Here is a 10782-nt window from a genome sequence, read left to right on the forward strand (position 1 = left end):
CAGACTGTTCAATGTTGCTGTGCTTAATCTGTCTTTTAAAACTATTCCCATACAAATTCATGGTCAATTTCTTTGAAATCTATAAATTAAACCAAGATATATTATGTTTCTATCACTTGTGACTTTTATGGATGGAACTACACAGAATCACATATTTATTTCTGCTAAATTGTACCTCAGTATTCTCTCATTTCATGAAGAAATTGTAACTGCTCATTCCCAACTGAAATTAGCTGCAAAATATTTAAGAGTATTTCTTTATTGCCCTTCTCTCTTTAAGTCACCTATCATTAAACATGAATTTTGGGTACCTTCAATTGCAATAATGTATATTGATAATATGGTACCTGATGTTTTTCTAATCTCTCATCTGAAATTCCAAAGATTCCTTTCCTGTCAGATGCCAACTGGCACAGAATGAAAACTGTTGCTGGATCCTTCAGTTGAGATGATGGTTGCAGTTGTGATGATAACTCCTAACATATGAAAAAGAATTGGACGCACCCAACATACATTTCAGATAATGTGCAATTTGGGCCTTTATTTCTTTCCTTTAGCCTCCCTTCTCTAATTTCTTTCAGCTGTCATTTAGTTGGTTATCTTTGGGGGAATGGGACCCTGTACCTCTATAATGAAGCAAGAGTGGTAGTACACAGGAAGTCCTCGACTTACAACCACAATTGAGCCCAAAATTTATGTAGCTAAATGAGACAGTTGTTAAGTGAAGTTTGGTCCATTTTATTATCTTTCTTGTCACAGTTGTTAAGTGAATCACTGCAGTTGTTAAGTTAATAACAGTTAGTTGTTAAATGAATCAGGCTTCCCTACTAACTTTGCTTGTCAGAAGATTGCAAAAGGTGATCACAAGACCTGGGACACTGCAACGGTCATAAATATGAGTCAGTTGCCAAAGCATCCGAATTGTGACCATGTGACCAAGGGAATGCTACAACTGTCTAAATGTGAAAAGCGGTCATAAGTCACTTCTTTCAGTGCCATTGTCATTTCGAATGGTCACTAAACAAACTGTTGTAAGTCGAGACCTACCTGTAATTTATCTAATAAAGCTACTATCAGTAACCAACGTAAGAAGTTCAGTGATGAGTGACCTTGTTTCTTCATTCCTCTCTTGTTTTGTTCCAGACCATTAGTTTACCTGGGGTTGAAAATATTTTCCCGTTTTGGCATCTGTGAATTCTTAAACTGTTCAGAAGCCACGCTGCGCGCCTGGTTCCAAGTGATTGAGGCAAACTACCACTCTTCCAATCCTTACCATAACTCCACTCACGCAGCAGATGTTTTGCATGCTACAGCATTTTTTCTGGGCAAAGAAAGAGTTAAGGTACAGCTTGTGCTGATAATTATCTGTTCCTGTTCCAAGTATTATTAGCACATTCATTTTATAAAAAAGAAGAAGAAAGATTAGTTAAGAAGCAGTGGTTTGAAAACCAAAGGAAAGTAAATTTAGGTTAAATGCTGAAGAAAAGGCATCCATCTTTTCTTTCCTAACCAATTTCTTTTGGTAAAATAAAAGATGGAAGTTAGAGAAAAGTAAGAGGGACTTACAAATGAACAATGATACGGGACTTTTTCCTGCCACGATCAAACAGTTTGAGAATTTGATTGCGCAACAATACAATAAAAGGCTTGCCTATAAGTACCTTAACTGGAAGCCTTTTCCAAATTATAAGTTCAGAATCTTTCATTGAATAAGCAAAAACAAGAAATCACTATGAGATGGCATAACAAAGACATCCAATCCTGCTCAGCATTTTCAACACAACTAGGGATACAGTAAGGCAGCTGTGTAGCCAGAGGTTTCTGTGATGCATATATGAAAGAAGTGGAGCTTCAGTTGTACCATTTTGTCCACCCTCTTGATTTTTTGTAGCCATGCCCTCCAAATACTTCTGGAATGTGATTCTGCATTCCATATACCGTAGTTGAGTCTGATTTTCCTAAGTATTGCATTTATAAGAATAAATAAACTATTGAAGCACCACAGGGAAATGTTACTGAAGAACAATATATTGCCTACATTAATCCATATAGGAATGCAAACCTATTGATGATTGACACAAGACTTAATTTTTCCTTCTAGGGAAGCCTTGATCATTTAGACCAAGTAGCTGCATTAATAGCAGCAACAATACATGATGTAGATCACCCAGGACGGACCAACTCTTTTTTGTGCAATGCAGGCAGTGAATTGGCTGTTCTCTACAATGACACTGCTGTCTTAGAAAGCCATCACACGGCTCTGGCCTTCCAGCTGACAACAAAAGACAACAAGTGCAACATTTTTAAAAATCTTAACAGGTTAGTTTCTTCAAATTTTCTTGGATTTGAGCCTGGGAATAGTTTTGCATCTGTGCATAGGGTGTGAAATTAGTCTCTTTCAATATTTGGTATATGTAATATAGCAAAGTGCTGACATTCATGAATATCAATTCACAAGAATATCCAAATCTGAAAAATGTGATTCTAAAAGAAATTCACATTTATATCTGTATCAGAATTCTTTTCAGTTTGGAAATATATTGTATGTTTGCATAAAGTGTGTATTAAATATGTTGCAATGTAATGTGCTAATATGAAAATACATTTCGAACTACTATGGAAAGATACTAGTTCTCAATTTACAATCATAATTCGGATTGGAATTTTGGTCATTAAGCAAGTCATCACATGACCGGACCCTGATTTTATGACCATTTTACCACAGTCATTAAGGAAATCACTATGATTAAGTGAATCACATGATCCTTAAATGAATCTGGCCTTCCCAATTGATGCTCTTCAGTGGAGACTGCCAGAGAAGGTCACAAATTATGATCTGCAAGATGACTGCAGGATGGTGCAACCAGTTGCAGGATGGTGCAACCAGTGCTTAAATTGTGAGGGAGTGGTGTGATAGTCATTAACTTCAAGGATAGGTCATAAATCACTTTTTCCAAGGCTGACATAACTTTAAACTACCTTTAAACAAATCATTGTAAGTCAAGAACTATCTGTATACAGATAGCCCTCGACTTACAACCACAATTGAGCCCAGAATTTATGTTGCTAAGTGAGAAATTTGTTAAACGAGTTTTGCCCCATTTTATGACTTTTCTTGCCACGTTATGACTTCACTTGCCAAGTGAATCGCTGCAATTGTTAAATTAATAACATAGTTGTTAAATGAATCTGGCTTCCCTATTGACTTTGCTTGTCTGAAGGTCGCAAAAGGAATCACATAACCTGGGACACAGCAATTGTCATAAATATGTGTCAAGTGTCAAGCATCCAAATGTAAATCACGTGACCCTGGGGATACTGCAATGGTCATAAGTGTGAAAAATGGTAATATGTCACTTCACAGTGCTGTTGTAACTTTGAACGGTCACTAAATGAACTATTTTAAGTCAAGGACTACCTGTATAATTTATTATTTTGACATAGGCAACACAATAGCACTATGGTTCCAGAAAATTAATATGGTGAATTTATTTTTACTTTACAGGTAGTCCTCGACTTATGACCACAATTGAGCCCAAAAGTTCCATTGCTAAGAAAGAGCAATGTTGTTAAGTGAGTTTTGCCCCATTTTATGATCTTTCTGGCCACAGTTGTTGTGTGATTCACTCCAGTTGTTAAGCTAGTAACATATTTGTTAAGTGAGTCTGGCTTCCCCATTTGCATTGCTTGTCAGAGGATCAGAGAAGGTGACCACATGACCCTGGGACACGGCAACGGTCACAAATACAAACCAGTTGCCATGTATCTGAATTTTGATCCTATGGCCACGGGGATGCTGCAACGGTCATAGGTATGACAAACAATCATAGGTCACTTTCTTTCAGTGCCATCGTAACTTCAAAAAGTCACAGGAAATGGTTTTAAGTCAAGGACTACCTGAATTAAGCAACTAAAATAACACCAAATGCCAACGTCATAATACCCAAAGAAATACAAATACTCAGTCCAATATTGTATAAATATTCCCTGTATATAATGTAGGTTAACAGAATTGTGAAGTAAACAACATTTAAAATCCAATAGGATATAAATTTTATTAAAAATAAAATCATGAATATAAATGAATGGGCAACTTGTATTTTACAAGACAGACTTAGGACCAAGTTGAATAGGGACCACAACTAAGTCCTATGTATTGCAACCGAGAAAGGAGCCTGTTTGCCCATAAAAGGAAGACAAAGACAAGGTGGGAAAAGGAGTGGAATGAAGCAGCTGTACCGCTACACCTTACCCCAAGGAAGCCTACTCTTGAGTTTGTGACCACCTCAATACCTGCTTTCATGGGCCTCAAAAGCTGAAGTCCACTTGTAGCACAGTCAAATTGCGTGTTTTAGTAACACATAACTGTTCTACTTCAAGGAGATACCTATATAATCAAAAATGGATTTGCTGATGTTATCCCGATACATGGGAAATCAGAAAAGGAATGAGTTCTACCAATATCTACTCAGATTGCTCTTTCTCTTTTCAGAAATCATTATCGAGCTCTTCGTCAAGCAATTATTGACATGGTCTTGGCAACAGAAATGACAAAGCACTTTGAGCATGTGAACAAGTTTGTGAACAGCATCATCAAGCCCATGTCCTCAGATGAAAGCAACTCCAATGTAAGCAGCAGACCTTGTGAATAAACCAAAGCATTTCAGTCAGATGTCTTTTTTCAGTTTTGGTCATCTTTCATTCATATGACAGCAATTTTCTAATGGGAACAAGGGTGATTTGCATTTCTTTTCAACCATAAGTGCCCATAATTTTGTCTGAGTATATTCTTCTTTATTTTTATGTTATTTTAATGTTCGTATTTTGAATTATTAATGTAATGCATGCTTCTTCATAATTTAAAGGTTTTATTAAAATGGAAAGACTGAGTAACATGGAAATTATTAATAATAATGTTTCAAGGCTTTGTGAACCATACATGAGATCATACAAAATAGCCGTAATCAGTTTAACTCAGGATAAATTGGAAGATTTTTATCTCTTTCTGACTGACTGTGGTTCTTAAGAGTTTTGAGTGAGGTGTTGCTACATAAGGAGTTTACATTTTGGTCTAAGAAATAAGCTGCTGCAGTAAAATATTGCATTGTGCAATGGATCAAAGTTGGTCTACAACTACTTCACCCCATTCCATCTTTGCCAATCCCCATCAAAAAATCAAAATAAAACCTGAGCCTTTGGTTTTTAAAGTTTTCTGCAGTCAGATAGCATTCATTGAATGCTGAAATTGTTCAGCCTAATGTTTTTTAGTTCTTTTGCAAACCAGAGTGTTCTCATTATGCTGGTCTTTTCTTTTCTATGAATACTGCCATCACTCGATATGTAAATATAAGTACTCTTAATTGAAGATTGGTATTTGTATGAATTTAGCAATGTGTATAGATCTAAGATTTTATTTAGAATAACTTCAACACTACATTCTTTCAAATATGCACCTGTTCGCATATAGTAATGAAGGCATAAAAAAACTTTGGATTTACATGTTTATATTCCTATGGAATTGGGAGAGTTACTTTCATATCTGTATTAATATAAATATCCATGTGGAAAGATTTCTAATAATATACAAAGAGCTAGAGAAAAATTTGCAATAAATACTTTTTACAATATTTTTCATATTGGAGTCACCTAAATCTACACAACTAATTCTCAACCTTGGCAAGTTTACGTTCTGTGAATTTCAACTCCAGAATTCCTGAGCCAGCATAGTTGTTATGCATTAAGTGCCAGAAGGGTACAAATACAAGAGCCCTGGTAGGACTGTGGTTAAAGTGCAGTATTGTAGACAAACTCTGCCCACAGCCTGGAGTTTGATCCAGATGGGGCTCGAAGGTGACTCAGCCTTCCATCCTTCCAAGGTTGGTAAAATGAGGACCCAGATTGTTGGGGACAACATGCAAATAATGCTTACTTGTAAACTGTCTAGAGAATGCTGTAAAGCACTATGGGGCAGTATGTAAGTCTAAATGCTATTGCTCTGCTATACAGTATAAAAAAAATCTATGGCTTTTTATACTTTTACTTTGATTATATTATAAAATATATTGTTACATTGTTTTTATAATACTTTGCTCTTTGTATAATTGAAACCTTGATCACCAGTTCCAACAATGGTGGAAAGTTTTTTTGGCACATAGGAATTAGTCAAAGACTTAAGTAAGGTGAAGCAAAGGAACTTGCATTCTTCACTTCACAATTACTAGTATGGAGGCTACTTTCTCTCAAAATGAAGCTCTGAAGGGATGCTGTGCTCAGGCATCACCAAAGCAAATTGTGTTATATTTTGGAGCTTTATACAGCGTAATTTCAAATAGGATTTTTTATTTTTCTATAGTTGTTGAGCATTTAACAGCTATGAGCCAATGCATGTACGTATAAAAATAAATTGGCTGAATGAAATAAGTGTAGAGTATGCAGCTAATATTTTATTATTAAAAATACTTCAAGATGTTGTGACCCTTGATACAGATATGTTTATAGTATAGTGGAATAAAGATATAGAATAAATCAGTGGCCAAAGACACCCACATCTAAACAGGAACCCCTCATCATTGATTCATTGTCACCACAATAAATTGAGGTTTACAATATTTGTCTAACAACCTTGAATTCATTAGACTGAATTCTGAGACTACCCAATAATCAGTTTCCTGAGGATTGTACAATAACATACAACCACTCTGCCCCACAAAGCAATAAAAAATCATAAATGCAGTACACTATTTCAGTTAAAAAGTATTGTACCTTCTCATAAGTCTAAGAAAGCAACTTCTTCACTTGTTCAATTCTCAATTCTCAATGAATTCCAGCCAAAACCACCAAGTGACTATGTAGTTTTCCTTATATTGCATATTTACAGACTATTATGGTAATATTATATAGTGACTATGAGCTGTAATGCCAACCAACACTATGAATATCCATTTTCCAGAATGATAGTAGTGATTGTGAATACACAAACAGTCTCAAGAACTTTCCAGATAACCAAACTCTGATCAAGCGCATGATGATAAAATGTGCAGATGTTGCAAATCCATGTCGTCCACTAGAATTGTGTATTGAATGGGCTGGGAGAATTTCTGAAGAATATTTTGCCCAGGTATGAATTTACTATTGTTAAAAAAAACATTTTAGTTTATCATTCTAAAAGCTAATGCTTCTGAAGTAATCAGATTAACATGAAAAGCTTAATGTAATAATTTTATTTGTGTTACTGAACAACTATTATTCCCCAATAGCTTTTAATTTATTCTATTTGTATGGTGCCCTGCTTACATATTTTACTTTGGGTGATTAACATCATGTTAAAATGGACAATCTGCTTCTCAATCATCTTATAAGAGTAGACTCTAATGCCAGAGCAATAACATCAGCTCCTAACATGTTAAATGCTGAGAAAACAAATTCTAGTCTTAATCTTGAGATATGAATTGTGTGTAAGAAAAGCAGAGTAAAATAATCCTAAATAAGAAGTGAAATGCTATTTTTCATGCACATGAACTCTTACATGTGTTTTTCTTATCTTTATCTTGTCTGGTTAAAGCAGACAATGATTTAACAATCCCACATTATTTCCCCTTATAAAAAGTAAGACAATAGATCTAGTTTCATTTAGGATTACATTTTCAGTTGCCAACAAACTCAGTTTTGTTCATTGAGTTATATAAGTTTTCTTTGCTAGATCAGTTGTAGCCCAATAATTAAGTATAAAATGGACCGTTGATCTATTTTTGTTAATTTTCATCCTGGTTGTAAAGTTGAAAAATTCCCCCCACAGACTGATGAAGAAAAGAAGCAGGGCCTACCCGTTGTGATGCCCATATTTGATCGAAATACCTGCAGCATCCCTAAGTCTCAGATATCCTTCATTGATTACTTTATAATGGACATGTTTGATGCTTGGGATGGTAAGAATTTCCATTTTTCCTCTTCCCTTTTGAGCAATGCATTTTTTATTATTTTGCCAAGCAGTCCAGCAGGTCTTATGCATTAAAGAATATCCTTGACCTTCCCGTTATTTAGAGCCTGACTAGGATTTTTCCTAGCCAGACACAGTTGTTCTGGCAAGAGAATATGGGGGAAGGGGGGAATTCTTCCCAATGATTGTGTGGCCTTCTGAAAAAAAAAAAGCTTAGCGTTTCATGCTGGTTAAAGTTATTTTAACACTATTTTTAAAAGGCTAGCCTGGAGAGAGATTATATTTAAGTGACAGCTGTATGGGATTTAACAATTCTACAATTCTAACTCTACAGCTGTTTGTTTTTAAATCTGGCAGAAGCACTGAGTTATTGTAAAGGCAAAATGAAACTATCAAATATCATTAGGAAAAATTGCATGGTTTCCCAGATAATATAGGTGCGAGGTGAAAACCAGTTCAATGAGGATTGGCCATGCTCAATGGCCAGAGAAGGCTGATAACTGGCAAGGACAATGTGGAAAGCTGTGATATACAGCAAGAGTTCATTGTTGGAGGAATCCGAAATTAACTCAGTGGATTTGCATCTTCCGTAAATGAATTGGAATGTAATTATATGAATCAGAATTCTCAAAATTTCACAAATGTTTAAATATAAATTTTCATGTACTTTTAAAAATGAATTTATGTCAGAGGCATGATGGAATAAATTTGTTAATGAACATGTGCAAAAAAGCTAAAGCTCTAAACTTGAAGTGATATCCCACGTTCTGTTGTAAGGTATACTTGGGGGAGGAAAAACTTTGAAGAGAAGGGTTAAGTTACCTGGCTGTGCTACTGCTTGGCATATAAAATGATTCTTTGTATAATGCTAACAGTTTATCCTAAGCATACAAAGGCTGAAAGACTGCAGAAATTATTCATGCTTTTAAAACAAGTATGGCATTGCTTCCCCCACCCCATCCCTCTGTATCTCTCAGCATTTGCATATCTACCTGGTCTGATGCAACATCTAGCAAATAACTACAAACACTGGAAAATATTAGATGAATCAAAGTGTAGGAGCCTTCATCTCCCTTCAGAGAATAATCTTGGAAGCTGAAGAGAACAAAAGAAAGATCATAGCCTACCACGTACACTGTGAACCATATACTTGTATGGACCCAAGAAGGGTAGAATTTCCTTCACAATGAAGTAACCAACTGGGAAATGCGGAGAAAAATATTGTTTCTCAATTTTAAAGAGTTCAAAATTCTATAAAACTATGGGCTTTTTTTAAATAAAGGAGATAATTTAGAGACAAGAACTGGTTTATAAAAGCTATCCTGTTTTTTGTGGAATAATAGATCCTTTTAAGGGTAGTTTTATAATATGGTTATAATTTGTCAAATTATATTTAATTTATGAGCCAAAATCAATTATATACCATACATAAAATATCAAGCAAGAAAAAGTAGCTTCTTTGAAAAAAAATATAAACAATATTTAATTTAAAGTTTATTTTACAAAAGCCTTGTTCATAGCAAGTATGTATTACATTATATACTGGTCATTTTGTTGACCCTGAGAGCAACCCATTTGAATTCTTCACCCAAAGAGATCCTAATGTCTCAAACATGGCGATATCTCATTTCCCATTGTATCTACTTTCAAGATCTACTGCAGATCTCTGGGTTTCCTCCTGCCACAGCCATGGGAGCCAGAGTTCTACCTTCAGATAGCTAGTCAGTCTTATAAGGATCCATTTGCTTGCTTGCTTTCAATTAGTAGAGCAAAAAAGCATACGTGTTGACCCACCGAATGAGAAATATTTTCTTAATGTAATTGCTGATCTGTCGGACTTCGTTCTCATTTATACATTTATGATTACTGTGATTCAAGACTGCCTATGTGTGGAGCTCTTCTCCCTATGCAGGCTTCCTAGCAGATTTCATTATCAGGAGCAAGTTTGTATGCACAGAGATAGCTCCATCACTGGCCTTTTGTTACTGTGAGGACTTGCTGCACACTGTGATTTTTACACACAAGAAATCCTTGTATGTGTTTTGCTTGTTAACTAATCTTTTAGAAAACTGTAGTTAATACAAATTCACAAATTAAACAAACCCATACTTTTCTTTGCCTTTTAATAGGTAATATATGAAATAGGTAATATATCAGCCATATATGAAAGTCTAGACAAGTAGTAAAATGAACAACTAGGACTCCATCTTAAAACATTTATTTGCATCTGCAACAGTATGTCATGCTCTATGATGTTGTACAGTTCCAGATTTCATCTATATGCTTAGAAGAGGAATTGCTGGGACAGATCCTATGAGCAGAAAGTGACAGATGCTTTATACACGAGTCGTAAATAAAATAAATCCTGCTTATATATTATGTAATATATGAGCCATATTAATAGAAAATCTCCAGAACTGACACCCATACAAAGGCCTCCAACCTTCTTTCTTAGAGAAGGGAAATGGATGCTCATCCCTCTATGAGGGGTAGGAAACCCCAGTGCCTTGATGTCCTGGATTGCAGCCATAGCAATTACTCTAAAGACCTTAGTGTTAAGATCATAAGCCACTTATATGCTGAATGCAGAAATCTCTAATATTAAAAATATGTACTTAAAAAACTAAAATAATGTAGCCCTAATGATGTGATTCATGTACTGAATGTAACTTTCTCATTCAAGTATGAAGTTTTTACATTAGATGCCAAAGCACAAATATTTTTACATTTATTTTAAACATAGTGGAAAACATGATGGGCTTGCACTGGACAATGACTGAAAAGTCTGCTTTTAAACAACTGCCATTGATTTAAATTGAGATCACATAGGAGCTATTTCTAACAAA

General features: G+C 35.1%; 1 protein-coding gene across 1 annotated transcript in view; it reads left to right on the top strand.

Moving 5' to 3' along the window:
• PDE8B (phosphodiesterase 8B) overlaps window positions 1-9035 on the top strand; it is a 48122-nt gene extending 39087 nt beyond the window's left edge. Inside the window, exons 17-22 of the mRNA XM_015812690.1 lie at window positions 1144-1342; window positions 2102-2319; window positions 4493-4628; window positions 6950-7117; window positions 7796-7925; window positions 8914-9035. Coding sequence (XP_015668176.1) covers window positions 1144-1342; window positions 2102-2319; window positions 4493-4628; window positions 6950-7117; window positions 7796-7925; window positions 8914-9035 — 973 coding nt within the window. The remainder of the gene's footprint in view (window positions 1-1143; window positions 1343-2101; window positions 2320-4492; window positions 4629-6949; window positions 7118-7795; window positions 7926-8913) is intronic.
• Window positions 9036-10782: the final 1747 nt, after the last annotated feature.

This window comes from Protobothrops mucrosquamatus, unplaced genomic scaffold (genome assembly GCF_001527695.2).
Source record: "Protobothrops mucrosquamatus isolate PMUCROS unplaced genomic scaffold, P.Mucros_1.0 scaffold107, whole genome shotgun sequence".
Lineage (NCBI taxonomy): Eukaryota > Metazoa > Chordata > Lepidosauria > Squamata > Viperidae > Protobothrops > Protobothrops mucrosquamatus.